The 21,985-nt window shown below is 42.3% G+C and overlaps 1 protein-coding gene and 1 pseudogene across 2 annotated transcripts in view; both read left to right on the plus strand.

Moving 5' to 3' along the window:
• Positions 1–21,985, plus strand: part of Dcp1a (decapping mRNA 1A) — a 57,150-nt gene that overhangs the window by 26,178 nt on the left and 8,987 nt on the right. For both annotated transcript variants that reach the window (XM_028754105.1, XM_028754106.1), the window contains exons 5-6: positions 1,699–1,837; positions 14,325–14,438. In XM_028754105.1, the coding sequence (XP_028609938.1) occupies positions 1,699–1,837; positions 14,325–14,438 (253 nt within the window). The remainder of the gene's footprint in view (positions 1–1,698; positions 1,838–14,324; positions 14,439–21,985) is intronic.
• On the plus strand, positions 16,409–16,891 carry LOC114609705 (annotated as a pseudogene).

Raw genomic sequence — 21,985 nt, forward strand, 5'->3', positions numbered from 1 at the left:
TGCTGGAGTAACATCTTGGTTGGGTTGGGTTGGGTTGGGTTGGGTTGGGTTGGGTTGGGTTGGGTTGGGTTGGGTTTTTTGTTGGGGGCTTTTGTTTGTTGTTTACTATCAACAACACAACAACCTAACACAAGCTAGAGTCCTCAGAGAAGAGGAAGCCTTAATTGAAACGTTTCCTCCATAAGCCTGTAGGGCATTTTCTTAATTAATGATTAATGGGGCCCTGCCCGTTCTGGATGAGCACATCCCAGTGCTGGTGGTCCTGGCTTCTTTTGTTTTCTCCCCTCTCCCCCGGTGAGCACTCTTTCGTTGTGTGTCTGTGTGTGTGCACAAGTATGTGGGGTGTGCAGAGGGAAAACGTAAGTGTTTCTCTATGTAGTCCTGACTGTCCAGGAACTCAGTCTGCAGATCACAGCAAGCATTTTATCAATTGAGCCAGCTCATATCTTTTTTATATAAGTTCTAGAACTCTAACTCAGGTCCTTATGTTTGCAAAGCGCGTGTTTTACCAACAGAACGATCTTTTTTTTTTTTTAAGTGATATTGTTTAAACAGTGAGCATCTTTGACACACACACTGATGACTGATGAGGAGTCTTGGGCAGGCAGGCTGTTGTTGAGTTAGGTTGTGAGTTGTGGTTAAGTTGGCGGTATGCTGGGTGACCTCGCCTTATTAAAGTTGCTCATGTCACTCATGTTGCTCACGTCCTTTCAGAATAAGCCTTGTGCTCCTACATTGTTAGGTTACTGCCTGTCATCATTGTGTATCACTTCTCAGTTAACGCGGTTACCGGATGAGACTCGCACCCGTGGCAGGAAGTGACTGAAATCTGAATGCATTTTGTAAAATTAGCTGCATTATTAAAATCTACACAGGAAATAAAATACCTGTGTGGTTCCCATCCAGCTTTTAGTTCCTAACATTTACTGAAATTGCTGAATTACTTCAAACCTTTTCTCTGGTGAGGAGCAAGGATGTTATTTTAAAATGTATGCCTGTAAAAAGAGTTAGAGAGCCCCAAACCCGACAGTGGCTTTCTTAACTTCAGACTTTGCCTTGTAGAATTTGAAGTAAAGAATTAAATAGAGCCAATAAAAGTAGAGTACATACCCTAGCCACCCTGAGTGTGGTCACATTAATGCAGAGCCTTTTGTCTGCTTACAGAGATTCAGCAACACCCGTTTTCAATGCTAGTCACACCAGTCTTCTGTGTCTTAGTGATGTCGAGGCTCCACTTAGTTCTACTGGGTTTGAGTTACTTGTAGGAGAAAAGGAGACACTTAAATGGATTTCTTAACGTACCTACTTCTACTACCGCCAGAAAAAGATGCTGTTTTTTATTTCTTTTTTTTTGGCTTTTGTTTTTTATTTCTAAAGGCAAAGGACTTTGCTGTTATGAATAGAATGTTGATGTGGTTAAGTTATGTGTGTCTGGAATGAGGTAACTGAGGCAGGCTCTTTTTTTTTTTTGGTTTTTGGTTTTTTCGAGACAGGGTTTCTCTGTGTAGCCCTGGCTGTCCTGGAACTCACTCGGTAGACCAGGCTGGCCTCGAACTCAGAAATCCAGAGGCAGGCTCTTTATCTATTGCAAGGACTGTGTCATGTGACACTCTTACTTTATCCTCAGAAAGTGGACAAGAGAGCACTTGGGTCCAGTTGTGTAAAGTGGCTTTTCTGAAGCCTGTCTTCCTCCTACAGTGTGGTAGAAGAGGAGACACGGCGCTCCCAGCAGGCTGCTCGAGATAAACAAAGTCCCAGCCAGGCCAATGGCTGCAGCGACCAGCGGCCCATAGATATCCTGGAGATGCTGAGCAGAGCCAAGGATGAGTATGAGAGGGTAAGTGTCTGGTGCTGACCAGGGAACACTGAGCGAGGGGAGGAGGCCCGCTGGGGTCTTAGACTGGAAAGTTGCTCCAGCGCCAGCTGCAGTCACTAGTTTAGAAAAGAACAGTCTATGATTTCATATGCCTACCTCAGAGTACGTGGTTAGGAAGGAAAGCTGAAAATGCTTGTCTTGTTCCTATAGTCATTATAGAATTACTGTGGGAGAAAATGGTCTTGGAGGGTGGAGTTGGCACTCAGTGAGTATTTCAGGGAAATCATCACAGTTCCCTTTATCACCGCCATCATGTTTAAGTGCTACATGGCTTTGAGAGTTTATATAGGTTTTGAAAAATAGTCTGGTAATTTGTACCCAATAGCCGGGTAGTGGTGGTGTGCGCCTTTAATCCCAGCACTTAGGAAGTAGAGGCAGGCAGATTTCTGAATTCAAGGCCAGCCTGGTCTAGAGTGAGTTCCAGGACAGCCAGGGCTACACAGAGAAACCCTGTCTCGAAAAAACAAAAAACAAACAAACAAACAAAAATTGTACCCAATAATAGTAAATGGCACATTTGTGTTCTATAATTGAGCTTTTTCTTTTTGCTGTTTTGGGGGAGCATGGTTTGGGGAATATTTTGTTTCTTGATTGTTTTGGGGTTTCTGAGACACACTGTTCTTGGGTCTCACTGTATAGTCCTCACTGGCTTGGCCTTTTTTTGTAAATCAGGCTGGTCTTGAACTCACAGAACAACTCCTGCCTCTGCCTTGGAGTACTAGGATTAAAGACGTGTGCTACCATGCCTGGGTATCTCTTCAGTGTTTTTTTTTTTTTTTTTTTGGTTTGGTTTGGTTTGGTTTGGTTTTTAGAGACCAAGTGCTGGGATTAAAGGTGTGCGCCACCACTGCCCGGCATCTCTTCAGTTTTGCATTGGATTTTATGTTAACTGATAAAATTTTCTCCTAAACAATAATGAAAATGACAGTTGTGGAACATGAGCTAATTTATTCATCTTGTATTTGCGAATTGTTCACTCTTCCAAATAGACACTTGTTTTCTTTTCTTTGTTGCTAAGGTAATGGAGTGCTCTGTTTGCTTCCTTGCTGTTTGTTTGTAGACAGGGGGTCTTGTGGGCCTCAGTGGCCTTGAACCCCTAATTTTCCTGCCTGTGCCCTATGTCTCCTGAGTACTGGGATTGCAGACACTCAGAACTACCTTTGCAAGTGAGGAACACTTGTTGACAGTGTCTCAAACATGACTGCTGGCATTTCTCAAGCCATCAAACCCCACACTCACTGGAGGAAGCATCAGCCTTCCTGCTGTTGCTGCAGTCAGTCCAGCAGAGTCGAGCAGCTCCTCACCTCTCCCTGCTGAGCCAAGGCTTCCTTAGTGATACTTCATCGCACTCTGAGTCTTCAAGAAGCAGAGTGCAGAAAGGGACTATGGAAACCATGATCCTGAGCTGGCCGTTACTATAGGTCATGCCTGTGATCTCAACATACGGAGGACACCAGGACAGGAATGCTGGGGATTCCAGGGCAGCCTGGGCTACAGAGTGGGACCGTCTCAGAGAAATAAAAATGTTTCAGTGGGTAAAAATCATTTACCACACAAGTCTCTGGAACCCACAGGGGAAGGACGGGACAGACTTCCACATACCCTTCCATGGCATGTATGAAGCCACACGTTATATATTCACATACACAACCACAACAAATAGAAATAGAATAATCAAGATTTGAAAAAATAAAGCCTGTTTCCACTGGAATAGTGATTGATACCTGTAACCTCAGCACCTAGGAGACAGGCACAAAGACTTCATATGACTGCCTTTCCCCCACCCCCACCCCCCAACCCCGGCAAAAAAGTCACCACTAGCTTCTAGACTGTTGATAGTCTCTGAAAAAGTATTCGGATTTGCTAAAAGAATTCAGTAAATGTTGCAAGATATCTGCTCCCCCTTCTTCTTTCCTCTCCCCCTTTCTCTGTCCTCCTCCCCTCCAGCAGTCTTGAGCCTCTGGTGTATGGGCATAGTGGACTCACAGAGCATCAAGTTCACTACTGGAGCATCTTCACATACTACCTTTAATATCTCAAGAACCTAGAATTCAGGGAACAGAGTTTGGCAAAAAGTATTCTGGAGCTAAGTTTTCTCTTTAAAATGTATTCTCAGGGCTGGTGAGCTGGCTCAGTAGTTACTGGCACTGGCTGCTCTTCCAAAGGTCCTGAGATCAATTCCCAGCAACCACATGGTGGCTCACAACCATCTATAGGGGAATCTGATGCCCTCTTCAGGCAAGCAGATGCATATGCAGCACAGCACTCATACATTAAATAAATAAAATTTTAAAAAAGCATTTTCACTTTCTAGTGGAGAAATATAATTTAGGGCCCACGAAAGGTTTCAAGTTGCACTAAATTCCTCAGTGTCTCATAGATAAATAGGAACAGTTTCTATATTTATAGAAACTAAATATTGCTGGCTGGTGAGAGAATACAGCAGTTCAAAATAGTTAAAAAGGATCCAAGGTTACTTTCAGTGCCCCTGTGGTGACTTACACTGTTAGTAACTCCAGTTCCAAGAACTCTAACTCCCTCTTCTTGCCTCCCTCTTCTAGCACCAGGAGTGCACACAAAGTACATACCTACATACAATCAAAATATTCAGACACATTATTGAGGGCTGGAAAGATGACTCAGCAGTTAAGAGTACTTGTTGGTCTTGCAGAGGACCCAGGTTTGATTCCCAGCTCCCACTTAGTGGTTCACAACCGTCCTTTGTGCGGCGCGCGTGTAATTGTCTCGCCGGCAAGAACGCACACGCACACACACACCAGAATCCTTCCGTAAGAACACGTTTATTCCCAAAAACCAAAATGGTGGAAGAAGACCTGGGAAAGCACTGCTATATACCCTAGAGCGCTGTATTCACCTCTGATTGGCTGCTTACTCGTTGCGCGCCAAACGCCGTGGGATGGGCTTTAACTTTGGCGGGCTTTTACCATGGCACATGCGCAATTTACTTGTTTACTAGGAAGAATTATGGCTGATAGCGCCACCTAGCGATGGCGGACTTTGCCAGCACCCGCCGCGGCTCCCTACATCTGCCCCTTTTTGTTTTAATACAGAGGGTGGTAGAGGTCCCTGGGAAGGTTACATAACTCCCATATTTGGGGGTCTCACGGCGGGTCTGAGTCTCTTTAGAGGGCGGTGCTCAAACTCTTACCCGTCACGGGGTCAGCCTCCCCACCCGAGGCTGTCCTGTCTTAGGTGGCTGAGACTTATCCGTCCACTCCGTTATTGACTTACCAGACCTTCTATCCGTGGAACAAACACCTTAGTGGGCAGGGACTGTGTATAGAAATGTTTGAGGCTTTACAGGGTGTCTTTACCAGAAGCCTTTGGGTACAGCAGCTCAGGAATCTGTCTATTGGCTATCTCCTTTTGTTTTGTTAAACAGGCACTGGTCAATGTCCCAGTCAATGTCCCCAGGCTAGCTGACGTTTCTCTATGCCCAGCACCAATAGGGCTAACACCAAGGAAAGGCAAGCCACCCTGTCTTAGGCTACGAGGGATATACCCGCGCCCGGGTCATTGCCACTCGCTAATCCCGTCATGGGGTTGGCTTGTCATCAATTCCTCAGTTGTCTTCATGGTGTAAATCTGGCATGTGGCGTCAGCCTAATTCCCATCATTGGGACCAATGGCAGCTGTCCTGGAGACAAAAAGATGGAGTTGTCTATCTGGCTGTTCTTGGCCTGTCTGGCGTGGTACCAGTTATGACTCAAACTCAAGCCCGATCAAGCAAATTCTATCTTGGGGGAATAAGCGATCAAGGACTAATAGTTTAAGACAGTCTCCCTTACCCTACCAGGTGCAATGGAAACAAGTCCTCTGGGTGCAAGGGCTAAGGGGACCAGAAAGAGATGCAAACACCCATCCCTCTGCAATGGAGTCATCTCCTAGGGGTGCAAGGGCTGTTTGCCTCAAAATTCAGGTACCACAGCTACACAGACAAGGACCAGCCAGGCCAAGACTCCTCACTGACCCAGTGTAATGGGCAAATCTTTTGGGGTGCAACGCTGATGGCCTAACATTTATCACCACCACTCGTGAGGGGGAGACTACTTATTTTTGAAGCAGTGATAGCCACACTGCAGGGGAAGCCCCTAGTACTTTGGTCACAAGCGCCTGGCCAATAATAGCCTTGTCAAGATTTTGTTGAGCTCTGAGTTTGCAAGCCAACCAAAAAATGAACACTAATCCGCAACATAGGACATACCAAGCAGGCCTACTCCCACCCACTTAAAAAAAAAGGAAAGAAAAAGAAAAGAAAAGAAGAAAGCTGAAGAATTCCAGGAGGACAGTCCCTCAGTCAGGGACAGATCCACGCGCGTCAAGTCGATGTTCACCACAGCTGCTCTCAATTTTCTGAGTGTCTCACTGAAGTTTTTTTTGACCAATTTCCTGTAAGATATTGAAACAATTTTCTGGACAGATTAGTTACATGAGTAAAGTTTTTATACTGTACACTGGTGATGTAAAGTGTACCCAGTTTTCTCTCACATCTCAATTGGGCTAATTGAAAGAGGATATCTAATCTCTCTCTCACTAAATCAAGGTGTTGATTAAGGATCATTAGTCCGCCTTTTAGTAGGGCGCTGGCGGAGGTTTGAAGGTCTTGTCTTCTAATAATTGTTAAATAGCCCCAGTATCTATCAATCTTTTAAAACCCTTTTTCTTTTAATTATTAATTTAAGATTAGGTTTTTAGTTACTGATAAGACCTAATACACATCAGAGGAACCAAAGCCGTTTTGTCTTCTATCACACTCAACAATTTTGGCCTGGCCCAAAAGCTGTTTTGAACTTCTTTTGAGTCTGAGGCTGACACCTCCCTAAGGAACAAGCAAGGCAATAAACAAATTCTAGAGAACACCCTTTTTGAGGCGGGACAGGACAAAAGGAATGTCTGAAATCCAAGCTCCTGCCTCATCTACTCTGTTATAGCCTTAATTTAAATGTAAATGTTTTTAATCTTGGCCTACATCCTGAGGCCTGGCCCAAGGATTATCCTACTTGCACCAAGGACAGGTTTGTCAGGTAACCTTGGTCACCTGACTGTTGTTCAAGCCTCTGTTCTTGGGAAAGTCACTTTAAAAACTATCTAAATTTCCACATTTAAAACACTCCCCATCTCTATGGCTCTGTGCAAGCTATGGCCAGACCCTGATTGTATGAGGGTGCAATTTCATTGCAAAGACAAGTATCTAAGTCTGTCTTTGCTTGTATGGTTTGAGAGCTGTGTGGGCAGTTTAACCTGATTAACATCACACTGACCTTGTCTTACAAGCATGTTAAGATCCCAGTCTGTATGTTAAATGTAAATGTTCTTAATCTGTAGCAGGCCAGCATTGTATCACAACCCGTTTTAAATATTTTTATTTAACTCTACCTGCTGTCCCCCCCCTTTCTATCACATGGGCGAATCAAAAAATTTTAAACTCAAGATTACAACTGCCAACTGTAGCCAATGGAATACTGGCAGTTTAACTAAATTTTTAAATTTCTTTTGTAACATTAGAGTATAACTATTAATTTTGAGAAGCAAAAGCAAAACCAATTTAAACAATCTACTTTTTCTAAAATCAACACCAAGTAGACTACCCCTATGTTACAAAGTTTTGCTGTCAATTTTTACATATAAATGCATGAAGCAGCTTTTAATCTCATTGAAGAGATACTGTTTTAAAATCTTACTCTTTATACACCTGGTTTCTGAATGACTCTAACACTGAGTTAGTTTTACGTCACTTTTCGTTACCAAAGTTGTAAATTTTTAATTACACCCAATAAGTTAAGCCAATAGTCTATAACCAAGACATGTAGAACATTTTTATACTTTTAAAACCAATTAGAAACAACAACGAAGTGGCTACATATTTTATTTTATTAGATCAAACAAAATTTCTTGTCTTTCTAGCTGTAATTTCAAGAGAAAAGCACCTTGTCAGAGATTTTTCTAAGACAAAACAACTCTTAGCTTCCTTATAAAACCCAAAATGCTGGTCTCTTTTAAAAGCAGCTTATGCCAACCTCAATTCCTGAAAAGACTTGTTTTTTAGCTCCCAAAGGTTGGATAACAAAGAAGGACCTCTAAGAACTACAGAGAATTTGAGGACGTCTCCCGAATTCTCTGTTTCTAGATGAACTCTGAAATAGCCTTTTCATTCTTTTTTGTTGACACAGCTCAGAGAGAGGGCACCTGTATTTTTTAAAACTCTTTCTCTCTCTCTCATATTTAAAATGTAACTTTTCATCTCGTTCATTGGAGATGTAGCGGGCAGCTATTTTAACACTTTAATACCCTGCTTTCTAATTCTTTTTAACCCTGCTCTTTCCACCTGAAGCGGCTTTTAGGCTGCAGGCAATGTCTGTTTAGAATTCTCTTGACCTATGTTTCGCTATCACCTCCTAGGCAAAATCGGCACTGGGCCAATTCCTCATTCACCTAGACTGTCTCTCCCGAAACACTCTTCTTGTAAACACAGTCTCTAAATAACCATCACTAAGCGCCAGCACTCGATCTCGCCGCGGCGGCTGTTTATCTGGATGGTATCTTTCCTCCTCATCTATCTCTTCATCTGAGTCCTCTGAGGAAGTTATCCCCTCCGACTCAGAGGCATCAAGCCCCAGCACTTCCTTTACCGGATAAAGAGATCTCTTTCTGAGGCTTACTTTCCTTCCGTCTCTCCCAAGGGTGTTTTTCCCCTCATCTTTCACTTCCTCGGACTGTGTGTCTTTGGAAGGGCCTTTTTCCTTAGACATGCCTTTTTTTCCTTTTTCTTTCTGAATTTCTAAGCACTTCCATTCCTCTGTTTCTGACATGCTGACCTGTAATCCATCTACCACTCCCCGAGCCGCCACGAGAACCAGAAGGGAGAGAACTAATGCTGTTAGCACCATAGCGAGAGCCTCTAAAGTTCCTGCCAACTGGGGAGGGAAGTGAATTAAATCAAGTCGAAACCTGTCTCTCAGAGAACATTACCTCGTTCTACGGTTCTGGATTCACTCCACGCATGGAGGGTCTTCTTAAACAGCGCCGGCGATGGTAAATTCTCCCGGGTTTCTCGGCACCAACTGTGCGGCGCGCGTGTAATTGTCTCGCCGGCAAGAACGCACACGCACACACACACCAGAATCCTTCCGTAAGAACACGTTTATTCCCAAAAACCAAAATGGTGGAAGAAGACGAAGAAGACCTGGGAAAGCACTGCTATATACCCTAGAGCGGTGTATTCACCTCTGATTGGCTGCTTACTCGTTGCACGCCAAACGCCGTGGGATGGGCTTTAACTTTGGCGGGCTTTTACCATGGCACATGCGCAATTTACTTGTTTACTAGGAAGAATTATGGCTGATAGCGCCACCTAGCGATGGCGGACTTTGCCAGCACCCGCCGCGGCTCCCTACAGTCCTTAATATCAGTTCCAGAATATCTGATGACCTCGTGTGACCTCCATGGTCACCAGGTACGCACACAGTGTACATGCAGACAAAATGTGCACATAAAATCTAAAATATATTTTAAAGAAGCTAAGTGTGAGGAAAGCAGTCATCCATAATCATGATTTTTAAAATAAAAAAAAAAATTGAGGAGTTTATTTTGTTGTTTAGTTTGGTTTAAAGGCTAATTTATTTTCCATAGATCCCTTCTCAAAAATACCTTGTGCTATTTCTCATTGCCTCTCTTTGTTCACTTGGTCACTACCCTGAGTGGTGATTTGATCAGAATACCCATGAGACAGGGACTAGATACTGCTCAGTGGGACCCGTTCTGTAAGAAATGGCCTTGGTTTCTCTGCCTGAGAGGCAAGAAACAAAAAAGGAAAGAAAAATTCTTTTTTCTTTTAACACTTTCCTTGTTGTGAGCATATTATCTACCCCTGTATCAACCCTTAGGCACTAGAACTGTAGTGTCTAGTGGGCTGTCTAAAAATCCCTTAAGATTTCTATTTTCAATTACTGCAAAAAGCAGTTAGTACAAACAGCATCTTCTATTGTAAAGAACATTCTAAAATATGTAAGATGTTATCCAAGGTTAGATTCAAATGAAATGTTTGAAGATTTGTTAAGTCTTTTGTTGTTGTTTTGTTTTGTTGGGGTTTTTTTGGTTTTGTTTTTTGTTTTTTTTTTTTGTTAAATCTTTAACATTTCATTTATAGGGTTTTCTTTTTGTCGTTAAAAACTATAAGCAGGACTTCTTTATAAATAAAAGTTTGCTTTCTGCCTTGTTGCCTGTTTTACCATGTGGAGCTGGTATGGGAAGTAACTCTGGACCTCCCCAGATTCTCCCCGGCAGCGCATAGATAGGCCCTCTGTTTCCTTTTGGAAGACTTGGGAAATTGCCAGCCAAGGGAAGGGAAGATAAGCAAGGCCTCAGATTTAATATTAATTCTAAATCCTCTCTGTTCGGTCAGTTATTTAAAGTAGTCATCATCCCCCTCTCTATCCCTCCCTCCCTCTCTGCCTCGCCCCTTCTCACCCCATTCTGTCTTTCCTCTCCTCTCCTCTCTTTTTTGTAGTCTCCCTCTGTAACCCATGTAACAAATGATCCCTCTGGCTCAGCCTCCTGACTACTGAAATTACAGGCGCACACTCACTGCCACACCCAGTACAAGTCCAGCATTTTGTATATTTCTAAGAGACTGTTTGAAACTTAAAACTCTGTAAGCATTTTCCTTTTTACTAACTTTTATATTTCACATAATGAAAGATAGCCAAAATCACAAACCTTTACAGCTAGCCCAGTTCTCATGGTTTTTAGCCAGAAAACAAACTCCTGGATTTTGAACAGTATTTTTAATTGTTCTTCAAAATGTAGGAATATCATTATTTTACTTTGGCAAGCAGTGTATAATACTATAGAAATTTTTATGTTCAGTGATTAGTAAACAAAGGGAAGAAAATACAGTAATTCTGCCAGCTAAAAATAATTGTTGATGATGCTTCATTATGTATCCTTCCAAAACTCTCTCCAAATGTGTATGGTTGTTTATGTGTGTTAATTTTATTAGCTGTCCGTTTGTGTTGTGTTCTTTACTACAGATCTGCATTTATATCAGCAATAACTGTTCATCTTACAGGAAGTGTTTGTGAGATTTCAGTTGATAAAACAGAGACAGGATTTCACTTTGTGAACCAGGATGGCCTCAAAGTCACCTGCCCAGTTACATAAATAATACCCTAGATTTCTCTTAATTCTTTTTCTTAGGATCTCAGCACTCCAGTCCTGGAGCTAAATCACCATATATCATACTAATCTTCTCCTAAGATTAATTACTTCATGGGATTAGTAGATGAAAGAGTTTTACTTAGGCTACCCTCCAGACACATTACATAGCCAAGGATGGCCTTGAACTTTGCTTCCAGTTCCCAAGTGCTGTAATTATAGGGATGTACCAACATACCCAGTTTATATAATACTGGGGATTAAGCCTCCTTAAAGATTTTAAACAAATTTTATAAAAATTACACTCCAGATGTGTATGTGATTTTATATATATATATATATATATACATATATATATATATATATATATCCTAATCTTAGGGCTGACTGCCATCATTAACACACAGAAGATAAACCTTCAACAAAGGCCCTATATGGGTACCAAAACTCCCCGAAATGCTTCTGAACTGTTAGTAAGCTCATCTTACAAGTTCTGTTTAAAGATTGCAGGGTCCAGTAATTCAAGAGCCACTTGGGCCATAATACAACTGAGACCTGTCTTTGCCTGTCCCCAAGTGAAAGGGTTATTGGAGTACAGCCTCAGCCTGTGCACCAGGTGACCTACTGAGTCCAGGTCCTCTAGCCTGATCTGAAGAATGACGTATCTGGACTTTCCCTCCCTTAGGGAAACTCCCAGTTTTTAATATTTCTGAGCATTGTACCTTCTGCTTTAAGAGCTTCTTAGGAACAGTGTTGCGTTTCTCTAATATCCAGTGCCAATCATTCCCTGTAGCAGGCTCCATCGTGACTGATGATGACCCTGTTCAAAGAACTTTAGCTACATAATGAATTCGCCAGTCTGAAGGGATCATGTCCTTTAAAACAAAACAAAATTTGACGTTCTAAAATAGTATGAGAATTATCATTTAACTAGGAAAAGTACAGTACTCTATCCACTCATTTAATATTCGAGTCCCTGTTCCTGTGTTGAACATGTTTCTGGACAGTACAATACTAAGGAAATTACTTTTGAGGGAGGTTGTGGGATGGAGTGCTTATGGAGGGGTAACTGGGAAGTGGGATATCATTTGAGATGTAAACGTATGGAATAATTAATTAAAAAAAAATTTTAAAATGAAATTCTAAAAATTACTTTTATTTTCCTTGTTGAAATTGTTCTTTCTCTGCATTGAAGATTGGAGAAGTTTCTTGTTTTGTTCTTGTTCATTTTTATTGTTTCAGTAAACAGTACTTATAAAATCTGCAACAAATACTTCAACTGGAACTTGGGTTTTCATAATTGTGTGTCTATCCAGTGATCGTATAAGGATTCTTGTGTATGTTACATTGGTTGGTTGTCTATTTTGCAGTACTGGGGTTTGAACCCAGTACATTGAGCATGCTCGACAAGCTCTACCAGATACCCAGCCAAGGATCCTTTTTGTTATTAAAACTATTTTCACTTGCAGTATCACTTTGAGCAAGTTTGAATTTAAATGGTCTTGAAATGATTGGATGTCCGTGTGTATACATATACACACAAAGTGAACCTTAAGCAAACTGTAGCATCTTATGCAAATTCAGCTCAAACTGGCTCATAAATCTAAATATAAACATTAGACTATTTAGCCAAGTACTGGAGAGATGGCTCAGTCAGTAAAGTGCTTCTTGTATAAGCATAAGTCCAAGCTTGACTCGCAATACCATGGTTTTGGGTTCAGGTCAGTGCTGGGGAAGCAGAGACTAGAGGATCTCTGGGACTTGGTGGACAGCCAGTATAGCGGAATCCATGAGCTCCAGGTTCAGTGAGACGCCCTGCCTCAAAGAGTGATTGAGGGCATCCTACATCAATCGCTGGCCTTCCCATGCACATATTTGCGCACAGAACCCAACATCTGCGTGCACCAAAAAAAAAAAAAAAGTACAACTGTGTCAGATGTGATTGTCATACCTGTAATCGTAGGACTTGGGAGACTGAGGCAAGAAGATCATAAATCCAAAGTCAGCCTGGAATACATAGCAAGACTGTCTCAAAAAAAGCAAAACAAAAAAAAACTTTTAGAAGAAAAATATATTTACCACTGTACCCTGATTTATCTTTCCTAGGTTTCTACTCTAGTGAAATGAAACTTTGTCTCTACAAAAGTTATCGAAGCTATGTTTATAATCAAACACTGAATATAGGGGCTGAGGAGATGACTCAGTTTGTAAAAGAGCTTGCTGTACAAGTATAAGGACCAGAGTTTGAGTCCCATCACCCATGTACAAGCATGGCTGTGTCAGCCTGTACCCCTAGCAGAAAGGATGGAGAGCGGAGAACAGAAGGATAAAGGGTTTGATGGGCAGCCTATTTAGCTAAAACAGTGAGCCCGGGTTCATTGCAAGACGCTGGCTTCCTTCCACACACATGCTCACCCATGCATACACATAAAATTACTGCACATAGACAAATAGTTTAAGAATGAAGATGTGCTAGAGAGATGGTCAGTGGTTAAGAGCTCCACTGTTGTTCCAGAAGATTTTGTTCAGTTCCCAGTACCCATGCTCACAACATCTCCAGCTCAGGGAGATCCAGTTCCCTATTCTCACCTTCTCAGGGACCAGGCACACACATGATACACATACATACATGCAGGCAAAACACTCGTACACATAAAATAGAATCTTTAAAAATGAAAACAATATAAATGTTATATATGCCATAATTAAAAAGGAATAGGCTATTGATTACATTACTATAGATTACATGAATCTTCGAGGCTTTATGCCAAGTGACAGAAGCCATTACCATGGGTATAGTCCATTCCACTTTAGCATTTTTGAAAAGACAAATCCATGACAGAACAAACCACTGGTTTATTGGTATGCTCAGAGGTCATGACCATAGAGAGCCAACACACTTTTGCAGTGTGGCTGCGCTTGGCACCTCGGCTGTTGAGGTGGGTGTAGTACAGGTAGAACTGCCTCTCCCAACAGTTAAAGATATCCTGTGTAACTTAAATCATGGGAAAATCTGGTAGACTAATGATATCTTCCCTTAAAATGAGTGATTAAAGCAATAACAGTTGGAGCTACCATGTATAGATATAGATTTTCTACTTTATAGCAATTTTATTATAGAAGTTAAGATGAAAATTAATAGAAAAATTTTTAAGAAATTTTTTTGTATATTTTTTTAATTAAAGTATTTTCGATAGCTTCGAATGTGAACCAGATTTTAGACAGCAGTCTTTTTTCAGATGATAGATTTTTTTTCTTTTAATTCTTTTCCAAGAATCAGATGGGCGGCTCAAATATCTCCAGTCCTGGGCTACAGCCAAGCACTCAGCTCTCCAATCTGGGAAGCACCGAGACTCTAGAAGAGACACCCTCTGGGTCACAAGATAAGGTTTGTACAGTTAAAGCCTTAGCTTTGTCAAAATAGCAGAACAACACCATTTCTTAAGGATTTGAACCGCCTTGCAAGCCTGGTTTATCACTTGTCTGTCTGTCAGATCATATGTGTGACATCATAATGACATAGGCCCAGCTCATTTCCCAGGCTCATGAGGCTCTCGTGTGAACTATGCTGCAGCCTACTTTCTGGTCCCCTAGCTTTTGCTCTTGATACTGCCTTCTCTGTGCTCACCCAGGCCAGCAGAATGACCCTAGCAAACATAACTTTCACCCTCTACTTTTACAGCCCTCCTGTGGTGTCCTGTCCCTCACAGGAATGATCCACAAGACTGTCCCCTGTTTCTGGCCTGCCCCTCTCCCTGAGCCATCAACTCCTAACATCTGCTCAACCAGGACTGTGACCTAGTGTTTTTCCTTGGCTCTGAGTACTTTTCTCCTATGACTGTCTGTTTTCTTCTGGTCTCTGATGGCTTCTTAGGGCTTTCTGTCACCGCTCTGCCTTCCATCCTCCACTTTCTTTACTTTCTTACTGACTTTTGTTAGCTAACGTGGTATGGTATGGTTTTATCCGCTTTTGCAAGCTAAAGGGACCTGCAGTTCGTTTGCTTGGGCTTTTGTTGTTGTTTGTTTGTTTTTCTTTTTTTGTTTTTGTTTTTGAGACAGGGTCTCACTACGTAGTCCTTGCTGTACTGAAACTAGCTTGTATAGACCAGGCTGGTCCCTACTCCTTAGTGCTGGGATAAAAGGAGTGCAGCACCACACCCTCCCAAGACTAGCAGTTTTCTCTTCCTGTTCAAGGCTGTGTCTTGGTGTTTTTTGAGACAGGGTTTCTCTGCGTAGTCCTGGCTGCCCCAGAACTCACTTTGTATCAATCAATGCTGTGTCTTTAGCACCTTTAAATATTTATTGAATTGATTCATTCTCTTTATAATTGGTGGTCTGATAAGACACCAGATGCATTAAACTTCTGTTGATTATATTTGTGTAGAGTGGTAAGTAGTACAGAAGGAGCCAGGTGTGGTAATGCACACCTGTAATCCCAGCACCTCAGAGACTGGGGCAGGACAGTCATCTGCTGGCCTGTTTGAGGCCAGTGTGTTGTATAACTTTTTCCAGGCCACTTTGGATAACAAAAGGAGATTTTATCCCATAATAATATACATATGCACATAATACAGAAAGATTCCATGCACTCCTCCCATGTTTCCGATTGAGAACATCTTGTAAAGTGTGACATTCTGTCATATCCAGGATATTGACAAGAGCAATCATGCTCATAGTTCTCAGTTGTACTCGTGCGTGCGTGCGTGCGTGCGTGTGTGTACACTCCATCTGTAGTCCTGTCCTGTGGATGGTACATGCCTGTAATCCCAGTCCTTGGGAAGTAGAGAGAGGATGGTTAGAAGTTCAAGGTTGACTCTAGGTTATACAGGGAGTTTGAGGCCAGCCTGGGTTATTATATGAGACACTGTCTCATAACAAATGAAAAACAAGGGTGGAGTGTAAGGGAGACTTACTGGTATACAATATATACACAATTGTAATATAACAACCTTGTCAACATGTATACTGCATGCTAATAAAGACAAACTTAGATACTCATAGATACTTAATTCGTAATAGTTGAAAAACTGCATACAACCCAAATGTCCTATAATAGGGAAATGTTTCGAAATGGTTAGACTCAATTATACAGGTTGAGCGTTCCTAATCTAAAAACCCAGAACCCAAAATGCTCCCAACCTCAAAATCTTTTCAATCCCAATGTGAGGCCACAGATGAAAATGCACATCATGTCGGAGGTCAAAGTTAAAACAGAAGCACACGGAAAAATGTTTTGTAATTTTACCATCAAGCCACATCTATATGAAACATAAGTGAGATTTTGCAAGTGGGAGGAGCCATATGCTCTCTTGCCTCAGGCCTCTGTCCCCCACCCCCTTCGCTGGTCTCTTCGGAAAGATGTCGGACACGGCAGTGGCTTGGCACCGTAACTCGTTGCCCCAAGACCTAACTGACCCTTATGGGCAGCCTAGTAACTTCCTGAAGATAGACATCTTTAATCTACAGATGGTGGGCGTGGGCTGAGTGCGCTTCACCACCTATGAGGTTCACAGGCAGACAAACCTACCCATCTTCAAGCTGAAAGAATCCTGTATATGGCGACGCTATAGTGATTTTGAGTGGCTGAAAAATGAGCTGGAAGCAAGATAGTACGATCATAGTACCACCACTGCCTGGAAAAGCCTTCAAGCAGCAGCTCCCTTTCCGAGGAGAGGAAGGGATCTTTGAGGAATCTTTCATTGAAGAGAGGAGGCAAGGCCTTGAGCAGTTTATTAACAAAATTGCTGGGCACCCACTGGCTCAGAGTGAACGCTGTCTACACATGTTCTGCAGGAGGAGGCAGCTGATAGGAACTACATCCCTGGGAAGGTGCGCCAATAGGAGGCCCTCTCACCACTTGCCCTCTACTTTTCCTGCTGAAATGAGATTGGTTTTTACACTAAGCCTCTCTCTCTTTTTGATCTGAAGTTGGCTACCCATCCCCTAGCTAGACCGTTTTGCATTGTACCCTTTGGTACCAGGCTACACCGTGTGGGTGCTCTGCTAGTGTCTCTTCTCTGAAGAGAGGTGGGAAACCACAGGCAGATGCACTTTGCTTGGGGCTGGGGGAGGGATTGGACTGGAAGGCAATTTCTTGGGCATTTTAACCATACCAGAAGGCTAACTTGGGGGGAGGGGGGTTGTGCTGGTGAGGCACTGGGATATATTACTGACGCTGCAAGTCTAGGGCCTTTTTCTTATCCTTAGGTTTAACCAGGAACCCTGAATAGGGAGAATCCCTGCTTTTCCTACCTGCATGAAAATTTTTCTTTTTGAGGAAAATGGTAGAAACCCAAAGCTTACTTTTTCTAGGCCTACTCCCTGTTTTCTCAGCAGTTTTGTTTGTTTGTTTTTCCTCTCCCTTGTTGCTTTTCATGGCAGCAATCCTAGAGTTTGAGCAGTCTGATATGTGGAGCAGGATATATGGGGTTTCTGGGCCCGTCTCCATGGTTACTGCAAAGTCAGAAAGCCATGGGGTAGTAGGTGCTCCTATTGCCTAGCCCCTATCCCTTTACGGCTCCCTACTCTGGCTGTCTATATTTTGCTCACTATCTAATGAGTCAGTATGGGCCAGCAGTTCTCCTTCCTCAAGCCCTGTTTCTTTGTGGGTTAGCTTTGTGAGTTTTGAGGGATAAGAGCAACTTACCACTGCCAGGTGACTTTCTGAATGGTGGGAGGGGATTGTGTTTTAGGTCCTCTTGGTAGTAAGGAAGAGCAACATCACTTTCCTTCTTCCATTCCTCCTTTTCCCATGTCATTTAGTGCTGCCCATGTCATTTAGTGCTGCTTATGTCAAGGGCAGAAGCACACACACCACACTTTCTCATTTCTCGTAAGCACTTTTGAGCTGTTGAATGGGGCTCAGAAGCAAGAGTTGTCTGCTGCATGCCTTCCCCAGCTTGGTCACAGGGTTACTGAACTACCTGTACTTGTTTCCCGTGGAACTCTAGTGTTGTCCCCAGAAATTGAAATAAGCTAGCAGCTAGGTGTAGGTTTCCCAAATCTTAGAGGCTAAGGCAGCTTCTTTAGGCTGGCAAGTGTCCTATGCTGTTGTTTGGGAGGTGGTGGTTTGTTTGCTATGACCTGCTGTCTGTCCAAGTGGTGGGATGAGAACAAGTTAACACTGGTGCCAGGTGCAAGTTGGGACTCTTGGCTTAGACTCCCTGTCATGGAAGGATTTGTGTTTTCTCTGTGGGTCCTTGGGGAAAGGATGGCTGAATCTGGTGTGACCCTGGTCAGAGAGATCAGGATTAGATTTTGACAGGGGACTTGGGGCCCATCTCAGTGTTGAAGATCCTTGAGGTAGATTAGCTCTCTAGCTGCTGAGCTCATGCTGGTAGCTGAGTAGCCCCTTTCCCACCTCGCCAGTATCGGTGTCCTTGCTGCCTTTTGATGTGTATCCTCTGTTACAGATTTCTTTTTAAGATTTTTTTTTCTTTCATTGTGCACAAGTACTGAGACTGTGAGGTCCCATTTCTTCTGTGTATATATCCTGACTTGGGGCTTTTATCCAGCAAATTGTTCATTCTTCTATCAGACAATGTCATATTCAACTCTGTTCATATTAAACCACTGTGAAGCAAAAGAAAAAGAAACACAAGTGAATTTCTGGTTTAGATCTGGGGCCCACTCTAAGATATCTCAATATATGTATAGATATTCTAAAATACATATTTTAAATATATTTCTAAAACCCTAGGAAATCCTCAAATTTAAAATGCTTCTAGTCTCAAGTATTTCAGGCCTGGGATATTCAATATGAACTGTTCTATAATCTAATACTACTTAGCATTAATAACAAACCCAGGCTGGGGTGCTGCTTGTCCAGCATGCACAGGTTCAAACCCTCTGAGGAGGAGAGGGAGGGAAACAAACTTGACACATATAGCAGCTTCAACAAGTCTCTGGCACTTAAGCTAAGTGAGAAAGACTCAAAAGACTACATACTGTGATTCTATTTGCTTAACACTCACATTCTTGATTTGGAAAGATCTGTAGAGATCAGTGTTTGGCAGGGGCTCAAGGAGGGCGGCCGAGCTGGCTGTGGTGGTGCATAACTTTAAGAACTCAGGCAGATCTCTGTGAGCTGGGGTCACCTGGTCTACACATCAAGTTCCAGGACAGCCAGCACTAGAGAGAGAGAGACCTTGTCTCAAAAAGCCAAAAATACAACAAAAACAAAAAGGAAAAGGAGAGAAATGCAGATGGTGGTAGGAGAAGTGGGTGTGCCGGGGAAGTCGCTGTGCTTACAGAGGGCAGCACAAAGGTGGTGAGTCTGTAAAAAATTTTAGGTTGTGGGTTTTTAGATTAGGAATGCTCAACCTGTATAATTGAGTCTAACCATTTCGAAACATTTCCCTATTACAGGACATTTGGGTTGTATGCAGTTTTTCGACTATTACGAATTAAGTATCTACGAGTATCTAAGTTTGTCTTTATTAGCATGCAGTATACATGTTGACAAGGTTGTTATATTACAATTGTGTATATAATGTATACCAGTAAGTCTCCCTTACACTCCACCCTTGTTTTTCATTTGTTATGAGACAGTGTCTCATATAATAACCCAGGCTGGCCTCAAACTCCCTGTATAACCTAGAGTCAACCTTGAACTTCTGACCATCCTCTCTCTACTTCCCAAGGACTGGGATCACCACCATTACATGTACCACCATGCCCAGCTCTATAAATGTGTTTGCTTTATCAGAGTATGGGAAGTGTGCACATGTGCATCCAGGTACTCACACACGTGTGTGTGTGTGGCAGGCGGGGCTCCTCAAGTGCTATTCCTTACACTTTACCGTTTTATTTTATTTCATTTCATTTTTTAGCAAAGTTTCTGATTAACCTGCAGCTTGCATGACTAGCTAGTCTGGCCAAGTCCCCACTCTCCATCCATCCCTACCAGCCCAGTGCTGGAATTACAAGTATGCAAGTGAGTAGGAAGGCTACTCGTTTGAAGACTATGTAGGCTATATTGCAAGATTCTGTCTCAAAAACACAAAATAAAATTGCATCTTTTTTCAGCTAAAACCAAGGAATTACAAAGCATTGAGATTTGGATATTGTCAAAAAGCTGTGTGATTGTCTAAAATGATTAAAAATCCCTAATCCACCCTTACAGAAAGAGTTACTCTTTTTATTTAATGATGCTGCCATCTAGTGCTGAGTAGCAAATCATGCTGCCAGGCCTCAGTATTAAATTCCATTTCATAGGGGCCAGAGTGGTTCAGTCAGTACTGTACTTGTCGTGCAAGCGTAAGGGCCCGAGTTTGGATCCCTAGCGACACATGAAAAGCTGGGCTCGCTGATGGTACTCGTGTTTCAGTCCAGCACTAGGAAGGCAGATCTCCAGAGCTGGTTGGCCAGTCAGTGTAGCTGAATAAATGAGTGTGGTTCATTGAGAGACTTTGTCACTGAGGAAGACATCTGACATCGACCCCTGGCCTCCACAGACATGCACGTGTGCCTACATGGAGACATACATGCGTCCACGTGAATTCATGTGTATATTGCAGATACAACTCACATAAAAAATACACCCCACTTTCATAATTTACTTATTAAGTTCTCTTGGTAATCTTTCCCCAGTGTGTTTTCTTTTGTTATTTGATTTAATTTTTCCTACTCTTTAACATAGAAGTATGGCTTCTTACCTGTAATTTCTGCAGAATAGCTGTAATACCTTGTCTTTCAAAATAAATTTATCTAAATGTTGACCCTTATGACTCACATTAATTTGCGCTACTGAGTATGAGTACTGTCCCCAGTCCTTTCCTTTGTTGTTTAAAGTGGGCTGGATTGGATTAGGTCCTTGGGGATCGGCTCATCTAAGGGTACGGAGCTCAGTAAGTGGCTGAGGGTGACTTTGAACTTCTGATCCTCTACCACCGGCTCCTAAGTTCCAGTATTACAGCTTACTCTACTCACAGCATGGTGGGGGGTGAGGTTTGTTTGTTTGTTTTTGTTTTTTTGAGGAGGGTGAGGGGTAGAGATACTGTCTGGTTGGTTGCCTGGTTTGGAAACATACTTTGTTGCCTGGGATTACCTTAAATGCAGACTAATCCTCCTGCCTGCCTCAACCTCCCCATCCTGGGATTATAGCATGAAGTACCACATGCAAATTTTAGTTCATTTTTTTTTTAAACTATTGGGCATTCAGCAATCAGGAAGCTGAACCAGATTTGTTGAAACCTCAAGGCAAGCCTGGGATAGATCTATATATCCAAGAATAGCTTGGTAGTAGAGCTGTGTAATAATTGTCACAATTATGTTATGATTATGTATTTTTTTATGTTTAAATACTGGGATCTGGAGAAATAAAATATGAGGAAATTGAACCTTGCAAATTGTTATTATTCCTCTTCTGTAATTTATAAAGAGATTTTGATATAGACTCACTGTGTAGGAGGATCTCTTTGAGTTTGAGGCCAACCCAGTCTACATAGTTCCAGGACAACCCACACAGTGTAGAAAGACCCTGTCTCAGCCGGGCAGTGGTGGCGCACACCTTTAATCCCAGCACTTGGCAGGCAAAGGCAGGCGGATTTCTGAGTTCGAGGCCAGCCTGGTCTACAGAGTGAGTTCCAGAGAAACCCTGTCTCGAAAAACCAAAAAAAAAAAGAAAGATCCTGTCTCAAAATACAAAATACCCTCCAGATTCAGAATCTCTTTTAAATATAAGGCCACAACAAAAAGAGGGATAAAAAATATACTCTTTATACATGTGCATATGCTAGGTAAGAGTTCTATCACTGAACCATTTCCCCGACTTCTAAATTCAATGTTTTCCTTTTTCTTCAGGATTCTGTAATTTGAGGGTGTGGAGGAGAAATTACATGACCGAGTAATAAGTGGTTAAAGTTGTTTTGGGGTGTTTAGGTTCCTGCAGTGCAATGCTAATTTTCTTTCTTTTTTTTTTTTTTTTTTTTTTTT

Source organism: Grammomys surdaster, unplaced genomic scaffold (genome assembly GCF_004785775.1).
Source record: "Grammomys surdaster isolate TR1022 unplaced genomic scaffold, NIH_TR_1.0 125979, whole genome shotgun sequence".
NCBI lineage: Eukaryota > Metazoa > Chordata > Mammalia > Rodentia > Muridae > Grammomys > Grammomys surdaster.